Source organism: Carassius gibelio, chromosome A3 (genome assembly GCF_023724105.1).
Source record: "Carassius gibelio isolate Cgi1373 ecotype wild population from Czech Republic chromosome A3, carGib1.2-hapl.c, whole genome shotgun sequence".
In the NCBI taxonomy this organism is placed as follows: Eukaryota; Metazoa; Chordata; class Actinopteri; order Cypriniformes; family Cyprinidae; genus Carassius; species Carassius gibelio.
Genome location: NC_068373.1, coordinates 19,951,852 through 19,970,030, shown reverse-complemented (window position 1 = coordinate 19,970,030; position 18,179 = coordinate 19,951,852). Strand labels below are relative to the sequence as shown.

Below are 18,179 nucleotides of genomic sequence, written 5' to 3'. Positions count from 1 at the left end.
TGCAAAATGCTAGAAAAAGGATGTGCTCACATGAGGTGGATACAGTTTTCATCTGGCAAGAAGACATGCACAGAAACTGCGATGAAGGCACATTTACCAAATAATTTCTTTGTCTCAACATGCCAAGTGACTGAACAATTCACATCTCAAATTTTCTTACCAAAATGACTGGCTCGCTTACTGTTGCTCCCTAAAGTATCTACAGTCAATCACTTGTGCTCTTAAACATAATGAATTTATTTCATTTAATAAAAGAACCATAGTTTCCAGTTTATACCACTTCAATTTCTATTTTGGCGCCAATATCCCTCCGTTTCCAAAATTTTCCAATTTCAAACAATGTTTGCAAAAATGTAATTATCATCCACAACTTGGATGAAAACTCAGCTATTGATGAGATCTGTTATTTAAAGAAATGTCCTTTTGCTTGTTATGGGAGACATTTAGAGGTCTCGTTTGTCATTGTCCTTCCAATGCGAGACTGTGGATTGAAATGTATAGACAGATTTGTGTTGTGTGATCATATGAGTGAGTATGTGTTAGATGTCGAGGCGCATTTGAAGTAGAGGTTTATTCAACATTAACAGCTGGAACGCAGGTTTGGACTGGTGTAGTAGATCTGTAAAGAGGTGAGGGTCGTGAGAGAAGTGTGTGTGTGTGTGTGTGTGCGCGCCCACAGCTGTCCAATCAAACCCATCCCAACCCAACCCACTGCTGCCCACTCTTTTCCCAGAGTCCACAGCAGTGCCCCCCAAGAGGGGCCTACAAGTCGACTTCCTGTAAGAAGGAGAGCAGAGCAGGAAGCAATTTGTCACACAGGATTAAACGACAGGAATAATAAAAGGAGGCGAGGAAAATGAGTGAGCCTTTCTCCAAATCTAGACATGAGAGCCCTGAGAGAGAAACAGCAAGAGGGAAATACAAATAAACGGAAATATAAGAATAAGAAGCCTAGAAAAAATATTAAACCAAACTGTCAGTCAAGTGGCATGACACATGAACGAGGGATAGAGACAGACATTAATTCGGCTCATTCTAAGACAAGGTAAAGAAATTGAGAGAGAAGGAGAAAGAACAGGAAGGACGATTTGGAAAGGAAAGTGCTGTTGTGAATGTAGCTGTTGTTTGGTGAGGGATGAAAAATTAAACACCCTGAGTTAGCACTGATTTGATGAGGAGGAAGAAAGGAAAATAAGCAAATTGTGCTTGTTTATAGAAGTGAAAGCAAATTCACCCTCTTCTCAAGACTTCTCTCTCATTAAGCCACAAGTACAAAACTGTGGCTGGACATTAACAGTCTCAAACTCAAATGAGTAACTGAAGTACTTCTATAAGCACAATTAAAACAACCAAATGTTAGTTTAATAGTTAGGGTCATAAGATACATTTGAAAATAAGTAATACTTGAAGTATGCATTAAATTGATCAGTGACAGTAAAATTAGATTCAAAGATTTCTATTTCTAATTAATGCTGTATTTTAACATTTTTTAAAAAAAGTTAAAGAATCCTGAAAAAAAAGGTCACAGTTTTACCAAAAGTATTAAGCAACACAGCGGAGTGATTTCAACATCTATAATATTAAGAAATGTTTCTTGAGCAGCAAATCAGCATACATTTGCCATAACAGGAATAAAATGCATTAAACCGTATTAATATTTCACAATATTACAGTTTTTAATGCATTTTTTATCAAAAGCATATAAACAGTTTCAGTTTCAGATGTGTAGTTATATATATGTGATTAATAATACAAAACTAAAAAGAAAAAAATAATAATATTAAAAGCCTAAAAAGACGGTGAGAACTGATTTGCAGATTTAAATGTGTGAGGAGTGTGAGAATAGCGTCATGGAACGGGAAACTCTGGTTGGCAATACTGCCAGGCAGAATCGTTAATATGAAGGCAAAGTAGCCCTGTGCGTGTAACCCTCCCTCTCTGACGCTCTCTGTGGCATAAGTTTACTAACTCAAACCATCTGTGTGGCCCACACTGACAGGAAACTGATAAAAGAAATGGAGGGATGGAGGAAAGGTAAAAAGAAGGAAAACATATTATGCGTCCCTCTATAAATGTCCACTGAATCGAGGGGACTTTTTGTGTGTGTGTGTGTGTGTGTGTGTGTGTGTGTGTGTGTGTGTGTGTGTGTGTGTGTGCGCGTGCATGTGCAACTTTTACTGCCATTTCCATGTGACTTACAGTAAAAGACATCAATAGCCTGTTTAATAGATGGTTAACACAATCATAATAAAAGCTAATATAACCCATCCATTATACACTCACACACGATTTCCAGATTTAAATAAATCATTAGTTTGTCACAAGAATAGAATAATCTGTTTTTAGGCAGCTCTGAGAGGAAAAGGCTAATTGCTAACTACCCAATGTCACAACATTAATAAGACATGACACACACAAAAAGAAGTAGGTGTTCTTCATTCTTTGTTACACTTAATCTCTGTAACACACTATTCTCTAGAGTACACTTACTGTAAGTGGTATGTTGAACTCAGCAGATGATTGATTTTAATCCAATTAAAATGCAGTGCTGCTTATTTATTAACTAAATAAGCAATGTCCTTGCTGGAAGGCTTGCACACACTGGAGTACATGTGTTTATATGTGTGTACTTAGCCATGATTGTAGGCAAAATTATCCCAACAAGAAAGAAAATGTGACAAAGAAAGTGCCCCTTGGGGACATTCTGGTATGCTCTCATTTTGAATTATAAAAAAAAAAAATATATATATATATATATATATATATATATATATATATATATATATATATATATATATATTGCACGATTTTATTTTTATATATATGTTTTCATTCATTTTTGGGGTAAAATGTTAACATTTTAAAATGTTGGGAAACACATTAGCACCAAGCTGTGACCTGTCAGGATGTCCCATTAATGGACTGACAGTGCAGAACAGCTGGTGAACAGGACAAAGACCTGAAACCTACAGCCAAAAATGAACAAAAGGATTCTTTTGTTTGAATTTTTTAAAAAGACAGAAAGAGGGCATAAACCAAGAGTGACAGATACAAAGACAATGTTTTATTTCAGATATGGTGGTTGATGATGGAGTGAGTCTTTCTGACCTCTGCTAAAAATAATATGGTTTACTCAAGAATACTACCAAGACATTCCCCGTCCAGCCAGCTGAGCGAGACAGAAATCACTCAGGATGACAGCGCGTGTGTGTCTAATCCGTGATGAGACTAAACGACCTCTACATGCGATAAAAAAGACTGAGTCACTGTCTGGCTGAAGGTTTCGTGCAAATCTCAGCCTGCTAAAACACACAAATCCTTACACTTCCTCTAGATTCAGGGCTTCAATCTTGATAATAGAATGAAATTAATGCTCATTTACACTGAGTTTTTGACGATTAATGGTACACATTTTCTGTGTGTGCTTGATACTTTGTGCTGCGATACAGCCGAAGACAGTTGTCTTATTGCGCATCATGCTGCAACAGCTTGAGGTGGTCTACACTGAACGCGGCAAATTTACTGTTGCAAATCATTTGAAATTTGAGTCAGTTTTAGGGGTGCTCCGATCACGATCGGCCGATCGTTAATGCGCATCTCGTCAGTAAAGCCGGTTTTCTAATCAGCGGTTAATTCCATCAGGTGCGTGATTTCACATAGAGCAGCTGTTACTACACAGAGCCGTTGTTAACTGAGAAGATGGGCCAATAAACGCTGAAAATTAACGTGATTTGCGCATCTTCTCTATTAACAATGGCTCTGTGTAGTAACAGGTGCTCTATGTGAAATCACGCACCTGATGGAATTAACCGCTGATTAGAAAACCGGCTTTACTGAGGAGATACGCATAACGATCGGCCGATCGTGATCGGAGCACCTCTAGTCAGTTTATCATCAAAGAATGAGCCGTCAGTTTACAGTGGGGATTTATCTTGTCTCTAAAATTTAGAGTGAATTTTATTACACAATATATATATTAAAATAGAACACTTACTATAAAACAAATATTTTAATATTTTATAATATGTAAACGATTTATTGCATTTTTGATCAAATAAATGTAGCCTTGGTGTGCTTAAGAGCTCAGTCTGTATGCTGTTTTTTTTTATTAAAATAAGGTATATTATGATCTAATACAATCACTGTACCACCACGGTACATTATAAGGATATGTACTTTACGCACTGATGAATCCATCTGTCCAGGATGTGAGGGAGATGTAAGACACACACACACACACACACACACACACACATCCTATTAAACATCATTATTGGCTGAACTCACCAGGGTGTGCCATTGGCTGTGCGAGTGGGCTGAGACAGAGTGACCTGAGACAGAGTGACCTCTAGTCGCCCCTGTAAAAGAGAAAAGACAAAACACATGGGCATCTGGCAGGTATTGATCTCTCACTTCCCTTCCAGTAAACTCTGCTAGATATTCTCGAAGGATGTGCAGTCCATGGAGAACATTCAGTCTCTTTCACTTCTTTTGTTTCAAATATGTTCAACAAACACCATATGGTTCCATTTGGTTCTTCAGTTTTATATTGCCATGATACCAAAATTTCAGTTGTTGATACCAACTGTAAAAAAAAAAAAAAAAAAAAAAAATGATATACAGTAAACACTTGTTAATTGATTTACTATAAGTTACATTACCATATATGGTGAAAATTGTAAATGGTTTAGCATTACACTGTGAATCATTATTGTAAAATTATCTCAAATACATGGTTTTGCAAGTAAAAACTATGAATTACTGAATAATTTACTGTGAGAAAGAGTAAAAGGACATTACCAGAAGTCTGTGTGCGACACATCACATATTTTTTTATAAAGTTAGTCTCTTCTCATTTGTGTCATCAGTAATGTACTTCAGAGTGTTTTGTGTTACATTTTCTATACACATTAGCAGAGTTGGGTAAAACACCTTTCTGTAATCTAACTACTTTTCCAGGCAACGCAGTAAAGTAATGCGTTACATTTAAATTTTTTGTAATTTGATAAGTTACTTAAGTTACAAATGCAGTGTTAAAAATTATGAAGTAAAAATCATGTTTTGCATGTCAGTATGCCCTTGAGAATGTGAGTTAAAATGCAGACGAGTCTTACATTGGGAGTGTAGGCTATAAAAATAATAGGCTACTTTTTTTTTAGGGGTGCGTGATAAATATCGTCCTACACAGAGCCGTTGTTAACTGACTAACTGTGCAAATAAACCCTGATAATGAACGTGGATTTGCGCAGCTAGACAGTTAACAACGGCTCCGTGTAGTAACAGCTGCTCTATGTGAAATCACACACCTGATGGAATTTACCGCTGATTAGAGAACCGGCTTTACTGACAAGATGCGCATTAATTATCGGACGATATTTATCGCGCACCCCTACTTTTTTTCTGTCATTATTAAATTAATGAAAGAACTACGAGTTTTTCTTTGTAGTGTATTTTCTAGGTTTGATAACTTGAAAAGTAAAGTAAACTTAAAAGTAACTTGTAAAAAAAACTTGTAAAAGTAAGTAAATAGTAATCTGATTACTTTTTATTGCAGTCATCAGTAACGTAATCAAATTACAATTTTAAAGAATTTTTAAAGAAGCAGGGGCCTCAGAAACTAGCTGTCTGAGATGTTTTGGCCGTTGACACCTGATGATTGACAGTGTGGCGGGCTATGGTTCGAGGGATGTCTAGATTCTTTAGTACATTCCTCAGGTCTGGCTTACCCTTCCCCATCACAGAGCTCATATTAAAGAGGGGAAGACAGAACGAGAAAAGAGCTCTGGACTGCAGCAGGGGTCCAGGAAAGGTCAATCTGAATGCCCTGGAAGCCCTTTGATGTGGTACACAAAATGGCTATAACCAAAAGAAAAAAGTAGCAATTGGTCAAAATGACAGTTAGCCGACTGTATGTTGTTTCATCATTCATAATTGTGAACTAATGATGAGTTACGTCATGTAATTTGTATGGTAATTGTCAAACAACTGTATAAATACCCAGTCTATGCTATGAGTCATGAGGTCATTTACTGGATTCTAAAAGACTCCCTTGGTTAAAGAAAACCCCATGGGCTCTAAAGATATAAAGCGGAAAAATACAAAACAGACCACACTTTCTACTTGCTACATGATACGAAGTAATGTTCTACGCAATGAATACGAACCCTGAGGTATTAAACTAGACTTGCCATACAGCTTATCAGGAAGAAGGCTGCCATTTCATATAATTGGACTTACAATTTCATATAAGTGGACTTACAATTTTTACCTAGCATCAATGCAGTAATAAAACACCCACACACACACACACACACACACACACAAGTACTGCATAGCCATGTGCTAAAACCACACTCATAACATAACCACCCTAGCAACTAGTAGTCGACCAATATTGTTTTTTTGAAAGCCGATGCCGATATTTTGGAAAGCAGCTAGCCGATAGCCGGTATAAAGCCGATATCATTTAAAAAAAATTATAATATTTAAGAAATTTGAAATAATTTTACAATGGATTAAAAAAAATGTATATTTGTAAAATAAACATTCTTTTACTTTAGATGACAAAGTATTTTTCACAAATAAATAAATATTTAATAGAAATATAATTAAAAGGAAGTAAACACTATAACCAACAGGGCACTCAGTATTCTGGGAATTTTGTGTGCACTGGGAATCATATTTTTCAAATAAAGACAGGGTAACACTCATTTTACATACAGCACACAGAGAAAATGACATGAATATGACGGTGGGCAAATGCATAAAGTGCATCATAATTTGAAATCACGAGTTTAAAGTTTAAAGCATTCAATTCACAAAGAGAACATGTGATGATGCTGGATATAAATGCACACTTCCACAAGATCTCACAGCGGGGATTCGAAGTTTGCAAGGTTTGTGATATTAAATGTTCATTAGTCATTCAAAGATTTGTTTAAATTATATAAATGTGTATTTGATTAATGCTGATGGCAAACGAGAATTATATTTGTCTTTCTATTACTAATAATATAAAAGCAATCATTATAATACTTTTTTTATACATTAATTCCTTTGTTTAACTGTTCTGATCATTAGACAGACTTCTATCTGTATTAGACAGAACCGTTAACAACAACAGTAAACAAGAGGGAGAATATGAGCACTGTGTGCTCAGGTGCTGAGATAAAATAAAAGTCTGGTTATTTTTATTTTATTTATTCAATTGAATTTTTTTGGATCTTGTGGTGAAACAACAAACTTTTCTTTGGTTAGGTATACAGTATGTTGGACTTCAACAGTCATTTAAGTCTGTTTAAACCCTGCTACTTTCCTAAAGTCATCTACAAACTTGCGTTGGTCAAAATCTTTTTTTATTTTCTTTTCATATGTTTTTTTTTTTCTTTTTGATTAACTTTTACGCAAATGCATGTCACAACACAGATGAAAATATCTGCCAAAACCATTTCCATTTCATTGCAACTCGAACATTATTTTGCTTCTTTATAAACCATTTTTGCATTTGAGTTTTGCTATTTGACTAACATTTTTCAGTAAATTAGTCACTAGGTCATAAACACGCATGCACGCACACACGCACTTACCTTTATGAACAAGTGCACTTAGTAACAGCACCTCTTCTGTAGTACTTGGCAGTTAATTCAAACACACAAACACTCAGCAGTCCCGGGCACTTGACTGCTGCATGCAGACCATAACATTCAAAATTAGGGCTGTTCTTGAACTGAAAAAGACAGAGAGCTTTTGTGCTCAATCTGTCTACATGCAATATCAACCCAGTTCTACCCCACCCAGCCCCTCTGAACCAACTCAGTCCTGCAGTCAGCCCTCAGACCATTCACACCCAGTGGACAGTAAATGCACACTGTCCTTCCCTGTGAACAGACCTGAAGTCAGCTTTAGTTTCCTCGCTGTGCTACCTGACATGCATGTACTTGAGCCTGAATATTAAAGGGATAGTTCACCCCAAAATGTAAATTCAGTCATCCTCATATAAAACCTGGACTTTTCATTCTCCATTCACTTTATAGATTAAAAAAAATAAATAAATAAAAAAGATATTTTTGGGTGAACTATGTCTTAAATGGCATTCAAGAAGAAGGGACGAATAGAAAATAAATATCAGAGGGGAAACATTTCCTGCTTTCAGCTGTGTTGCCTCTTAAACTGAAGCACTTCTGGGATGGCAAAAAAAAAATCCTGAAGAATTAGTTGGCTCCTACTGTTTTGCCAGCAATTTTCTTGGTAATCGTCCTGTAGTCAATAAAAGTAGTGTTTGGTCATATAGGCAGCAAGCATGCTGCAATTTGCAATAAATACTGTTTATGAGTGGATTCTAGTTAAAGTTGATTTCCAGGAAAATTACAAGGAGGCTCATTTACACAACCATATATTTCTACCCACTGAGATGACCATCTGACCCCTGTTATCCGCCCACCCACTGGCAGGCCAGGGCTGCGGTGCCACGCTCTGCTCGCCTGTGGGTTCCCGTTAATGGCTGGTATGCATTGGCTCTGATTCTGCCCTCTGGTCCAGTGACTCGGTGAGGTTTATCAGAATCGATCCCGGCTGTAAACTGACTCAGTCTGACTCCCCCACATCAGCTGTAACTCTAGCCCCCCCCTCACCTTGACCTCTTTCACAGACAAGCACCTCTATGTGTGTGCGTCTGAGTCTGTGCTTCTCTGTGGCATTATGTTTCAGGGCTCTGGCACAACCACGGAGGAACGTTCCGTGCCGGGCTGGGGGCTCCCGAGGGTCATGAGTAAGAGAGTAAGGAAGACGGTTCTTTTCTTACACAAACACTTTCAAAGAAAAAAACCTTTGAGCGAGAAAAAAATATTGTTTACCTTAGTAGTTTTTTCTTATTTTATGTCATATGTTTACTTTTTCTTTAAAACGGTCATCATAATACACATACAAATTTGTAGTTTCCATGTACTGATCAATGTTAAAGTGGTTGTAATATACAGTATATACATTCATTACCATTCAAAAGTTTGAGGACAGTAAGATTTCTTTTTGGAACAAAATTATTACTTTTATTCACCAAGAATGCATGAAATTGATCAAAAGAGACAGTAAAGACAAATGTTCTTTTTAACTTTATATTCATCAAAGAATCCTGAAAAAAAGTTTCCACAAATATATTAAGTAGCCCAACTGTTTTCAACACTGATAATATTAAATGTTTCTTGAGCAGCAAATCAGCATATTAGACTAATTTCTGAAAGATCATGTGACAATGAAGACAATTACAATTCTGCTGAAAATTCAGCTGACAACACAAGAATAATATACATTTTAAAATATATATAATATTTAAAAAAATCTTTAAATTGCAATATTTTTCAATGTTAACTGTTATTACTTTATTTTTGAAGAAGTAATTGCAGCCTTGTTGAGCACAAGTGATTTATTTCAAAAACATTTACAAAATCATACCCAAGCTTCTGAACAATGGTACAGAGGTTCTAAAGTTCTAAATTCTTGATAGGGGTGCTCCGATCAAGATCGGCCGATCGTTAATGCGCATCTCGTCAGTAAAGCCGGTTATCTAATCAGCGGTTAATTCCATCAGGTGCGTGATTTCACATAGAGCAGCTGTTACTACACAGAGCCGTTGTTAACTGAGAAGATGCGCCAAAAAACGCTGAAAATGACGTGGATTTGCGCATCTTCTCTATTAACAATGGCTCTGTGTAGTAACAGCTGCTCTATGCGAAATCACGCACCTGATGGAATTAACCGCTGATTAGAGAACCGGCTTTACTGACGAGATGCGCATTAACGATCGGCCGATCGTGATTGGAGCACCCCTAATTCTTGAAATGTAAGAATGACTGCTGTTCGATAAATATTGAAATATTAGTCTATTCTACAGTGACAAATTTGGTGCTAAATCTATGAAATGTAATTCAGGTCAACTGCAAGAAGCTTCAAAGCTAGAACGCCACAATTTACAACTAGAGCCGCTATGTTTAGTATAAACACACGCACATTTACAATGATGGCATAGGGAGTAGGGAAAGTTGTAAGTCCCCTTGGCATAGTGGGATTGACTGGCTGAGGTCCCTGCCAGAGTTAGTGTGGAATTAAAAGAGCAGGATGGAGGTGAGAACGAAGGTAAAAGTGTGTTACAGAGCGAAAGGGGTGTGTATAGTGAGATTGGCTTAATGTTTAACCAGGGTGGAGAGGCACCAGAAATGGACAGGCTCAGCAGGAGAGACTGAGAGGTGTCATTAAATCTCTCTCTCGAGTGGCCCACGCGTCACATTCATTTGTTAATATAGTCCACGTGTATTTCTGTTAAAGACGTCCTTTTAACATGTAGGGTGTCAGGCAAAAAGCAATTCGGATGAATTTCAGAAAAGGACACATCCGAATACTTCTTCAGTGTCATACCTTCCACATCAAAGCACTTCCCAAGACATATCAAGAGTTCACTGCACTCAAAATAGTCTGTCTGTTACACATATTATTTAATAAAGCTTTAGCGGGGGTGTTTGAGTAGGTTAGGAAGGCTGGGAAAGGTATGGCGTGTGAGCGGGACCTCTGGAAAGAGCATTCCAGGACGAGGAGCAGGATGAATCATCCGGTCAGGAGATGCTGTGATGGGTTCGTTCCGTGGCTCACTTCCGTTCCTGTGTTTCCAAAAGAAGGGGTTGAGTAAGTGGGCGGAAATGCTGCTGCTCTGCCAACCACAAGCCTCTGGAGCAGATGTTCGTCTGTGTGCTTTTTTTTCTTCTTTTTTTTATGCTTCTACCCTGAGGGGACATTTAGGGACAGACAGGACTAGCCAAACAAAACATAAACTTAATTTACTTTTTTTTTCTCTCTCTCTCAAGTGACCTGAAAGTCTACCAGTTCAACTTTTTATATTGAATTTCAAGACATCATTCAATCCCGTTTGTTTAAGTTACTGTTTGTTTCTGGGAAACTAAGACTAGAAAGTGAAAACATAAGGGGAAAAAAACTAATGTAGCATTATGGAAAATGTGTGTTTATTTTGCCCATATCCCTCCAACAAAAACAACAACAGAACATTAAACCTCAATTTAAAGCTGCATAGCGCAATATTTTGGCTCACTGTAGAGGGTGTGGGGGAAATACCATCTCAAAGCTCTGTGGTTCTACCGTTATACATTAACAGCACTGAGCCTGTGCCAGAAACTTCTGCCAGTTTGTGTTTCTTTCCCAGGATGCCCTGCTCCTCACCCCAACAGCTGCAGTGGGCGGGTGTCCTGGTGTCATAACATCTTCAAGACACAGCGTGAATGTCAAAAACAAAAAGAAAGAAAGTTTTGTGTATCCTAAGAAACATGGAAGATTGAAGCAAGGGATGTTTGTCACTCTAAAATAAGAGAGAGGGGGAAGAGCAAGAGCAAGTGCGTGCAGGACAAACAGAAGTGCTCTTTCAGTTTGCCCAATGTCTGTTTGGCCAGTTTGATTGGGGACCGCTACTGATGACAGAGTCTCACACATGGGGGAGCAGATCCCTGAACCTGCACTGCTGCATGCTTCCTATTATGATAGCCTTAAAAGGGAACGTTTGTCACCCTCAAGATTTTCCAACCTGTATGACTGACTTTCTTTTGTGAAACCCCAAAAAATATATTTTGAAGAATGTTTTTTGGACCCAACTGACTTTCATTGTGCGGACAAAACCCAGTTAAAACATGTCTTCTTTTGTGTTTCAAAGAAGAAAGCAATACATTCAGGTTTTGAAAAACATGAGGATGAGTAACTGATGTACACATTTTCACTTCTGAGCAAATTATCTGTATCATTTAGCAATAAAGTTCAAAGTTATTAGCCAAAAATCAGCTTTACATACTATAGTAGGGTGACCATATGAACCATTTTTTATATTGCCTAAAATACCCAGATTTTGGCTGTTTGTGCTGTGCAGATCGATCATTGTATGACATTCATAAGAGCTATAAAGAGCAGAGCAGATGGCTCCTTATGCATTCAAATCACTCTCGGTACTTTGGTGTCATACAATGATCGGTGCACAGCGACGCTTCAAATTGAATGAACGAACAAACAACTAATATGTACGTGTATTTGCATTGCTTTGATCGTTCTCGGTTTATCTCACCTTCTCACATGCCACGATTGGTTGATTATGTAACATACCTGCATGTTATTGGTCAAACTACTTTGGATGTTTTAGGCAATATAGAAATCCTAGCAAGGACGCGTCCTGGGAAAATGGCTCATATGGTCACCCTATACTATAGGATGAAATGCGAGGGGGGTGGATATAGTACAGATGTACATTTGAGTTGAAAGTGGATCTGTTGAGATGATACATTCAGCTGCAGTCTCCTGCGGCACAAAAAAAGGACCGTTAACAGTCGCTGCAGAGAGGAAGTATCCAAACACACATGTCTGTGGGGTCTGGCCACCTGCTTGAGTGTGTGGCCTACAGAGGGTTGAGCGCAATGGAGGAGGTCTTTTTGTATACACGTCAATGGATGTTTGCAAAGCGGGTTTTCCTAGACTTCAGCCAAACCAGGCCTCTATGTACCCTCCATGTCTTCCAAGCATGCATTTCCTCTTCAGCAAAAATAGTTGCCAGTGAAAGCCAATCCACGTCAATAAGTGTATGGCTTTAAGTCTGACTAGAGGAAAAGGCTGCTAATATTTCCTCAGAACGGAGCAAAAATCATCAAGCAAAATGGGAAGGAAACCAAGCCAAACTTATTTACCCAGCAGAATTTTCGGCTTGAAAATCCAGTTTAAATCCTTAGCTTTGTTTTATAAAATGGTAGATGTGGTCACATGTCTTTGGTATAGCACTACTCACACAGAAGTGGACCTTAAGCCAATCATTAGAAAATCCAAAATGATCATAGGATGGTAGACAATTTTGCACTGGTCAACCAGCAAATGTCTACGTTGAACAAATTTAATAAGAAACCAGCTAACACATTGCAAAACACAGTTACCAGTTTAAGCTTAATTTTCCAACATGTTTCAAAGTCCTTAAAGAATAAGCTTTGTTCGTTCAAACCACCAAAAGGCAGACTGCTAATTATAAACAACAGAAAAATAGATGCAACGCACCAAGACCTAAGCAGCAACCAGTTTCTCCTAGGAAGGACAACTCAAGGTTGTTGCTCGGTATATTGAACCTGCCTGGCATGAAGAGGAGATATGCACTCTAGATATCAATATCTTTTATCAATAATCAATAATGGCACCATGGCAACAGTGAAAACAGAACGAGTCAATTATGGTTGTGCAACAGCAAGAAAAAGCTGACAGATCATAATAAAAGATCAGGCTCTGTGTGCCCTAAAACAATGACTCAGCAAATGGTCACTCGTATTACAATAGCCATTCAAATGGTTAGAGCTGATTATCAAGTCTTTAAAGCTGCTTCATTTCTGTTTATGTGATACCCATTCATGTGGCAGGTACTCTGTTGATTATGAAACATTATCTAATGGTTACATCACATACCGAAGACTGGCAGTGTTCAGTGGACAGAGTTCATCAAATTTAATAATGCAATCAAACTCTGTCACCTAACTTAAATCACCTATTCACATGTCTAAATTTGTCTGTACTATTAGACTCCCATCTTACACTTTAAAAATTGCATTCTTTTTTCTTCCTGGTCATGTCTTTTCTTGCCTGTTGGCTACAAGAACTCCCATTGGTGCCTTCTTAAAAAAAATAGGTGTCTGATGACAGTGGAGAGGAAGGGTGTGGATTGACCTATTGCCCTGACACACACCCACACAGAAATCCTTCACATGGGTTAACGGCATAAGTCTTTAGCAAAGAAATATGGGGATTATTGATTTTGGGGTAATTAGTCAATAGAGGATGAATGGAGTGGGGATAAAGGGAGAGAGATAAGAGGTCAGTCCATGAGAGATTGGCGCAAAAGGTCCCTTAGGCTGTTTCTTATTGATTGGCCCAGTACATTTGTGTGTAACTCAGTTTCACAATATGTGACTGATTAGAAAACCAGTGGGTGTCTCATAAAGCGTGTGTGTGCATATGTCCAGATGTAATAATAATAATAATAAACTTTATTTTATAAAGCACCTTTAAAAGCAGCTTTTCAAAGCTTTTCAAACACAATATAATTGATACTATAAAAAAAACAATACAAAATCAACAAGCAAATGTAAGTTAAAAACAATATCACAATATTTTAAATTGCTCTCTGATGTCCACAGTGTGTATGTGAAGTTTTATATCAAAATACCCCACAGATAATTTTTTTTTATCTTCTTGAAATAGTCAACAAGGTACTTTTAAGGTATCAGCCAAAACACACAGTTTTTTGTGTTTGTCCCCTTTAAATGAAAATGGGCTGGTGCTTCCGCTTCCCTTTTCAGAAGAGTGCGGAGAATAGGGCTACTTCTACACTGTTGCCGCGGGATGTTTTTCATATCGACGGGTTGAAGCTACCCCAATAATGGGACATTTAGCCCATGCATTGCAACTTTTATTAGGGGAACCCCACTACTTGCGAGATGACAAAGGAATTTATTCGTATTTCCACGAATGTAAAATGTAACATAGCAATCTTGCAATATTCCTGAGGTGGAAAAATATGTTTTAACAGTGCTCTGGATAAAAGAATCAAAAGACAGATTTGCAAAAATAACTCCAAGCTTCCTCACTCGACTCTGGATTTCCATAACAGAGCCGTCAAGAGTCAAGGACAACCAGTTTTAGAAATTTTATAAAGGGAACCAGTAAGCATAACTTCCGTTTTACCACCGTTCAAGCACAGGAAATGTTTATCCATCCATATTTTAATCTCAGTAATGCAGTCAGATGAATAAGCAACGTCAAGGTGCTCATCAGGTTTTCAATGTATATAAATCTGTGTGCCGTCTGCATACAAATGGTAATGAAGGCCAAGCGATCTCAAAAGGTGGTCTAAAGGTAACAAACAAAGGTTAAAAAGTAAAGGACCTAAAACTGACCCCTGAGGGATGCCAGCTGAGACAGAACTAATCTCAGAACTATAACCACCTATAGAAACAAACTGGGAGCGGTCAGTAAAATAAGACCTTAACCACCTTAAGGCAGTCCCAGACACACAAAACACTCTTTCAAGATGAGTAAGTAGTAGACTGTGATCCACAGTATCAAACGTGGCTCTTAGATCAAAAACGATAAAAATAGATGTTGCAGAAGTCAGAAGCCATCAACAAATCATTGGTGACTTCGACCAAGGCCGTCTCAGTACTGTGAAATTTACGAAAACCCGACTGAAGAGGTTCAGAAAGATTATTAACTGTGAAAGGGTTACACAAATGGGAGGCAACAATACGCTCAAGTAATTTAGCAGAAAATGGGAGATTTGAAATAGGATGCAAGTTACTGAAGCCGTCCAGTGCAACATTTTCTTTTTTAGGCAGAGGGGTTACAGCAGCATCTTTAATGCTGTGGGAACAACCCCAGTCTGTAAGGAGTCATTTATAATACTGAGAACAGCAGGACACAAAGCAAGATTTAAATAAGCTAGTGGGAATAGGGTCAAGCGAGCAAGTGGTAGATTCCATGCTAGATGCCTCCCATTTAAAAGCCTCAGTATCAAGTTGAAGAAAGTTAATAAGAACACCAGTGAACTCAGTTAAATTTGTTTACTAACATTATCAACTTTGATCAACAAGATATGTCAATATGTCTTTATACCCGCCTATCAGAGAACTGATATGAACTGTAGACAGTATACTTGAGGTAAGCCAGCATTACACGCGGGTGTTGGGTCATAATGGGGTGTGGAATACTTTCAGTTGTAGGCGATTAGCCATCCCAAGAAGTACACAGGGTCTTCTGAGTGTGAGATGGAAATATTTCTGCTTTAATTCAGAACTGCTTAAATTTGCCTTTGCGAGAAAGTCTCGCTGGCTGTTGAAAAACTCATTTAGTGTACAAGAGGGGATCAATACCAGAGTTTTTACTGACAGAGGAGCAATTATTTAATATTTGATCAAGCGGATGTGTTCAGTTGCACAGAGCCATAAAATAGATGGAAACTGAGTGCTGGCTCAGCTGAATGTCCTTCACTGTTCATTACATTTCACAGGACCTTGTACAGCCCAACAATAAGCTCTTGTGTGTGACAACAGTGGAATACTTTGGATGTACAGTTGCCTTATATATTGTGTGACATTCATGGTTTTCCTCTAATAGGGTTGCTAGGATTAAAAAGCCCTCAAAACCACATAAAAAGTGAAGATTTGAATGAATGTCTCACCAATGATTACTTCGTAGCATTTGTATCTTAGCACACAAACGCTTCTCTTTGATTCTCAAAATATGACTAGAAAAACTAGTTTCGCTAGATTAACCCTGCTGTTCACGTCACACTCCATTTGCACGACTTGAAACCGAGAAATCAATACATTTGCACGTCAGTGCTACAAAAAATGTGTGTGTATATGTCTAGATGATAATTTATTCATGTTAAAAATCGATTCACTTTTGAGCATTGCAGTGTACATGTTTTTAGTTACTAATATGTATCCATTATGTTCATACCATCATTAGATACTAATACTTATGCCAATATTGACTAATAGTTATTCAATAAATCACTAGCACTTATTCTTTACATGACCACTCATTCTTTGCTACTGGTAATAAGTTTTAGTAGTACTGAATAAGTAGACACTAATACTGAATCATACATAAGCAAAACAACAATTGATTGAGACAAAAAAATGTAACTAGTGACTCTTACTATAGTTACTAATGTCTAGATAAATAGGTACACGTATTTAGTAAATGAGTACCGCAGGACTAGTTACAAGTAAACACGCTTCAAATGAAAAGCTAGTAAACCGAGATAGGTATCTACAACAACTAGCAATACAAGCAAGTTGTAAGTGAATAGCTGAGATCTGAACCACACATCCCCATAAAATTAAATGGCAATATGTAACTTGATTTTATTTCAAAACAATGAAAGTTGTTTGTTATTTTTGGGATCGTGACTAGAATAGTAGCAAACACAAACGTATACACAAATATTTTTACGTTTTAAAATGAGTAAATGGGGCAATCAGTATAGATATCCGTTAGTTTACTACAGCAATTAACCATATTGGACATCATACTGTGCTTTCCATGTCGTCGGCTTACTAGGTTTTGTGACAGCTTAAGTTTTTTCTACATACCCGTCCTGTGTGTGTATGCTCGTCCTGATTGCGTAACTCGAAAGACTCTTCCTCCTCTTTCTCCCCATGATCCCGAGCCAGCAAACTGAAGCCTTGTCTGCAGCACACAAGCCAGCAAAGTCCCTGCAAAGGCATTCAAATCACGGCGTGTCGTCCAGTTTCTATCCGTAAATGTCCAGTGATGTCCACCGTCCTGTCGTGCAGCTGGGACAGATGGAGACTGTCTAGTCAAATGAAACGGGCTGATCCGAGAGCATAAACTCCTCCATTTCGTTTGGGATAACTGAGAAATACCGCGTTTTATCACGCGGGATATATCCAAATACGTGTCCAACTTAAGAGAAAGACTAATTAAAATACTTTTGATCCCACGGGTCCATTCAAATGGAGACTTATTAAAATAACGCTTCTTATCTGCTTCTGTCGCGTCTCTAAATTCTGCGGGACATGAGCATGCAGACTCTTTCAGAAGCGTGAAGGGGGCGGGGCGACTCACCCCATGCGTTAGGATTCGCAAGATGATTGGCTCGTCACGCACACGCCCAGAACACGCCCCGCCCATCATCTGGCAAGCTGTACATGTGAAGTATGCATTTCAGGAAATGGAAGCAATTCGGTGATGGGATCAGAAATGTTTGACTCTTATTGTAAAGCCACAACAACTATTAAATCCCTGATCTTTAACCTTAAATTAAGGCCATAATCAAGAAAAATATGCTTTTTTATGAACCTGCCTGCACTGTTTACTCTGTTTCTGTTTACATAAGAGCTTTTTTCAAAATTGTACCCAAATCTGTCCTTGTCCAAACCATGATGTCATCACAGGAGGGTTATCTACTTTAAATGGCAAAGCGAAATTCGCCGTCTATTATTTGGATAGTGCTGGGACGTAGAGACTTTGCAGTTGCATTAACAAGTTAGTGTGAAGTTCTGGGTGAAGGGGTGAATGATCACTCTGTGTTGTGTGTGTGTGTGTGTGTGTGAATGTGCATGTGTTTGGGGGGTAATGTAGTC

At 38.0% G+C, this 18,179-nt stretch overlaps 1 protein-coding gene across 1 annotated transcript in view; it reads right to left on the bottom strand.

Annotated features, from left to right (window-relative positions):
• Window positions 1-17,660, bottom strand: part of LOC127951397 (pleckstrin homology domain-containing family H member 3) — a 37,910-nt gene extending 20,250 nt beyond the window's left edge. Inside the window, exons 1-2 of the mRNA XM_052549275.1 lie at window positions 17,166-17,660; window positions 4,288-4,358 (exon numbers count right to left, since the gene is read on the bottom strand). Coding sequence (XP_052405235.1) covers window positions 4,288-4,358; window positions 17,166-17,300 — 206 coding nt within the window. The 5' untranslated portion in view covers window positions 17,301-17,660. The remainder of the gene's footprint in view (window positions 1-4,287; window positions 4,359-17,165) is intronic.
• Between the last annotated feature and the right edge of the window lie 519 nt (window positions 17,661-18,179).